Source organism: Octopus bimaculoides, chromosome 7 (genome assembly GCF_001194135.2).
Source record: "Octopus bimaculoides isolate UCB-OBI-ISO-001 chromosome 7, ASM119413v2, whole genome shotgun sequence".
Taxonomy (NCBI): Eukaryota; Metazoa; Mollusca; class Cephalopoda; order Octopoda; family Octopodidae; genus Octopus; species Octopus bimaculoides.
Genome location: NC_068987.1, coordinates 44922980 through 44928134, shown reverse-complemented (window position 1 = coordinate 44928134; position 5155 = coordinate 44922980). Strand labels below are relative to the sequence as shown.

Below are 5155 nucleotides of genomic sequence, written 5' to 3'. Positions count from 1 at the left end.
ATATATATTGATAGAAAGGACAACAAAAGAAAGAGACCTCGATATTATGTAAATAGAGGAATTTATCTGTAAAAATATGTGACACTTATTTGGTAGCCATGATAAAACTCTGAGTTTCGGATGCCGGGGTGGGAACCCATGCCAACATCTCTTCAGTTATCCGGCCATTAAAAATTCCTGTGAAAAATGACCGTTAAACAAAGGGAAATTACTGTGTGGTTGACCGTTATTAAGACAAAAGAGCTATAGACCGCTAAGTAAGGGGAGGGGATAAAGGTAAGGGAGTAGAAAAGTCTAGAGTGTTCGCGTAATCGCACCAGTCCGTACATTCGCCTATATGTTTATACTAAACCACCCTCGCTTGAAACACACACATGTTCACCCACATACTTGCCACTATGAACTATAGCCAGACCTATTAACTGGTTATAACTCAGAAATTGTATCCATCCCCTGTCATTATAACCAAGTGAAAGTAAATATATTTAGCAAGGTATCTTCTTTAAAACTAGACACCTAATGAGACACCTGATGGATAACATTAGATAGCCTAAACAGTGAAAGTGCTTTAATCGGCATACTATTAACTGTATACCCAAAGTTCAAATAATTACTTACATATATATATACACATATATATACACAAATAGATAAATGGATGGATATTCGTCTTTATTTTCAGTTATAATAAAAACAGTTTTACATTAATCCAATGGGTTACTCTATACTTATGTAGAGTACAAATTTATTATTCACATACAAGAATGTTGTTAGCCTACCATCTTCAAAAAAACGTGTGTGCATGAGTGTGTGTGTGTGTGTAGCTGTGTACATTGTTATTAAGTTGTTACATACATGATTCAACCAGCTGTTACCATCAAGGTCTTGCAATTGTTTTATCACTACATTAGATAACAAGACGGTTTATGTATTTCCTATAAACAAGCAACACTTATAAAAAGAAAAGGAATGCATGGCACACTTTCAGATAAAGTTTACCTTGAACATATACAGAGAAAATAACTTAAATGGATTAGTCAAAACACACAAATGTAGTTGTTGTTGAAACAATTTTTAGTGATTGTTGTTTAATCCTAAGTCATTCCTGACTGAAAATGCTCAGTATTCCAGTAGTGACATATCAAGGACTTGTTTATCCACTGTATCCTTCCTTAAGACACTAACATGCAATTTGAAAGATCTGGTTGCTATTTCTAGCAGGCTCAGCAATTCTGCTAAGCTTACTGGCAAGCTTCAGATAAAATGTGAGAGAGGGGGAGGGGAGCATCTCAGAATCCATAAATCAGAAAAAAGCAGGTACTCATATATTTGTCAACAGAGTGGGTTTATTCATATTCATACGATACAGTAATATATGCATCCATTTCAGATGGTTTTACAAATTGGTTTCGCACATGAAAATTATTGTAGAAAAAAAGCTAATCCCAGTGCTTACCAGAATGGTTGGTATGAAAATATGGTAATGGCTCTCACTGGGAGTATCAGGACTGGCCTTTCTTCTAACTCTCATGTGTGTGTGAAACCAGTTGTTAAAATCAATTGAATTGTATAAATATTGGTGTGTGTGTGTGTGTTTGTGTGAGAGAGTGTGAATGTGCATGTATATGCCTACATATGTGATGAGCTTTGTACTGTTTCTCTAAAACAAAATTTCATTCACAAGGTTTTAGTCAACTTCAGCTACAATAGAAAATACCAGCCTTTAAACATATTTATATATACCTAGATACATAATTAAACATACATACACACACACATATATCAGCAGCAGCATTTAGCATCCATATTCCAAGCTAGTATGGGTCAGACTATACATGTAAGTATATTCATACACATATATATACATATAACTATATACACAAAACATACACACAAACTGTAGTAGCAGGTTGACCAATGCCGAGTGAATGAAGTTTAGTACAGTGAAGCAGTAAAAAGCCCATCATATATCCACATACACACACACAGGCAACAGCTGTGTGGTCGAGAAGTTTGCTTCCCAACTACATGGTTTCATGTTCAGTTCCACTGCAAGGCACTTTGGGCAAGTGTCTTCTACTATAGCCTGAGGCCAACCAAAGCCTTGTAAGTGGATTTTGTAGTTGGAAACTGAAAGAAGCTCATTGTATGTGTGTGTGTGTGTGTGTGTGTGTGTGTGTGTGTGTGTGTGTGTGCGCACGCGCGCATGCATGTATATGTATGTTAGTGTCTCCTTCACTTGATATTACATAATAGTTATAAGAGGATCACCATCATGCAAACAGTGTCCTTTATTTCCAATCTTTCATGAAAACATGTCTGGCCAAAGGGAAATTTTTATCTTACTTGGAAATAGGTAGGGTTGGTGATAGAATTGGGATTCAACTACAGAAAATCTGCCTCAACATATTTTGTCCAACCCGTATGAGCATGGAAAAGAGGACAATAAAATGATGATGATGAGGATATATATAGATATTGAAAAATATTTTTTGTATCTTAATATATGTTTTAGGCTTTCATCAGCTATGTCTATATCATATAAAGTTATATATCACTGAACTATGACCATTGTGCACACTAAATAGAATCTTGGCTTAAAGATGGATTGTTTATGTATTTTGAGAAATAATTATGCATACACACACACACACACACACACTGTCCAACCAACTCACCTGCAAATTACAAATACAATCTGTAAGCAGAAGAGTAAAACTATGCAAGGCTATTCTCAGGTTTAAAATGTGACATTGTCTTCGTTGTCTACATTCAAATGATGGAGCTTTGATTCTTTGTTAGAAATCAGCTCCTTCTTCACAGGAAGAATTTAAATATTCAAAAACAGAAGAGAACGTACACAAACATACCGAGACACACACACAATTGGCTTCTGGTCTATTTCTATATATCAAATTCCTTTCACAAGATACAGCAGAAATCATTTGCTCAAGTTTCCACACAGCAGTGTGATGTTAAGATAAGGAAACACTAACACACACACATATGGACTTATTTCAGTTTCCATCTACAAAATCTATTCACAAAAATTCAGTCAAATCAAGGCTTTAATAGAAGACACATGTCCAATGGAACTGAACCTGAAACCACATAGTTAGGAAGTAAACTTCTTAACCACACAGCTATATCTGTGCCTACCTATAAGAGAAAACAGAATCAATCTCAGTCCTTAAATGATACTTTATCTATCAACCCTACTGGAAGGATGAAAGGCAAAGTTGACCTCATAGAATTTGCATTCAGTTGTAGCAGAGATCCATCATAAACACCACAAGGGCCTTTTAGCATATACTCTAACAAATATGCTAATTCACTACCTTGTAGGAAAATGCAGACAAGGAAGGATTTTAAGAGGGCTGTAGTTTTAGCATAAAAGTGATAATAGATTAAAGTAGTAAGACAGTAAGGAGATGAGTAATGATACTCAGAAGATGATATATGAGGTGGTATCAAAAAGTTCCCAGACTAGTTCTGTAGTGCACCAGCAGATAGCAGTACATGGTTGTGTGTGCAGTGAGAGCTAGCAGTAACCCTCATGAAACAGTGTGCTGAGTGACATCACTGTGCTTACTTCACAAGTTGTGAAATTTGTGTTTTTGTGATCATGTGTATGCTGTAGTCTGTGATTTTGTTATGGACAGGAAGTTGGAACAAAGAGCCAACACGAAATTTTGTATTAAACTTGTGAAGTCTGCTACAGAGACATTGAGCATACTTTGGCAAGTTTACAGTGATGAGGCAACAGGTTGTACACAATGCTTCAAGTGGTATGAGCACTTCAAAAGTGGAAGAACATTCCTGGAAGACAATGAGCAATCTGGAAGACCTGCCATGAGCATCACCCTTGAAAATTCATCAGCTTGTTCATGAGGATCATCAGGGGAAAATCAATGACATTGCTGATGTTGTTGTTGGTCTGTTGTATGGGTCCATGCAGGTGACTGAATATGCAGCATGTCCTTGCCAAGTTTGTCCCCAACCTGCTGACCACTGAGCACCTTGTTGAAGTCTGTCAAGATCTTTGTCAGTGTACTTCTGATGACCCATCCTTCATGCTGAGGTATCAAGAGTTGAATCTATGGGTACAACTCTGAGACGAAGTAGCAGTCATCACAATGGAAGGACCCTTCATCTCCATGACAGAAGAAGGCACAACAGAGCTGCAGCTCAATCAAGAGCATGCTCATCATTTTTCTACATCCATAGAAATTGTCCCCCAGGTGCAGATCATCAATCAAAATTTTTGCTATGACATTTTGAAGCATTTGAGGGAATACATTCAGCAAAAGTAACTGGATCTGTGCAGTGTGAAGAATTGAATTCTTCACGATGACAATGCGCCCTGTCACTGAGCTCTCCTCACTCATGAGTTTCTTGCCAAAAACATGACATCACTTCCACACCCACCCTATTCACCAGAAAGGTCACTGTTTTAATGCCGTTTTCAAAATCCAGATTGAATCACAGAAGGTCCTTGACTCACTTACAGCAAACAACTTCCAGGCCAGATTCCAATAGTGACAGGAATGCTGGGACTGGTGTACTGCTGCACAAGGTGACTATTTCAAAGGTGATGATGTTAAAAACTTAGGTTTGTAACTTATTTTTTCTTAAACATAACTAGTCCAAGAACTTTTTGATACCATTTTGTATAATGGGCTGAACACTGCTGGTAGATTCAGAAGAACACGTTTCAATTCTTTTCTATTTTTTCCCCATATAAGCACATTATGTTAGCATTTTAAACAAAACATTTGGTAAGAGAGAACAGTATTGATAGGATATCAATGAATGTTTGAGATAAAATTTGATGACCTAATCCTAATCTTTTATCTATCCCCTTATGGTGTCAGTTTGAAATTAATGAGGAAAAGAATTACTTCATTTCATCATTTCAAGTTAAGATTAGCTCCTTTTGTGAGAACATATATAAACATGTACACCTGTTAACATATAAACACAGATAAAATATATACAAGCAGAGGTATGGTTGTGTAGTTAACATGTTTGTTTCCCACGTCATTATTTTAGGTCTGATCCTACTCTGTGACATTCTGGGCAAGTGTCTTCTACTACAGGCTTGGGAGTGGATTTAGAACACAGAAACTGATAATGCGTATATATATATATATAT

The 5155-nt window shown here is 36.6% G+C and overlaps 1 protein-coding gene across 1 annotated transcript in view; it reads right to left on the bottom strand.

Annotated features, from left to right (window-relative positions):
• Window positions 1–1794, bottom strand: part of LOC106878693 (small G protein signaling modulator 3 homolog) — an 83908-nt gene extending 82114 nt beyond the window's left edge. The window contains exon 1 of the mRNA XM_052969582.1: window positions 1770–1794. Coding sequence (XP_052825542.1) covers window positions 1770–1779 — 10 coding nt within the window. The 5' untranslated portion in view covers window positions 1780–1794. The remainder of the gene's footprint in view (window positions 1–1769) is intronic.
• Window positions 1795–5155: the final 3361 nt, after the last annotated feature.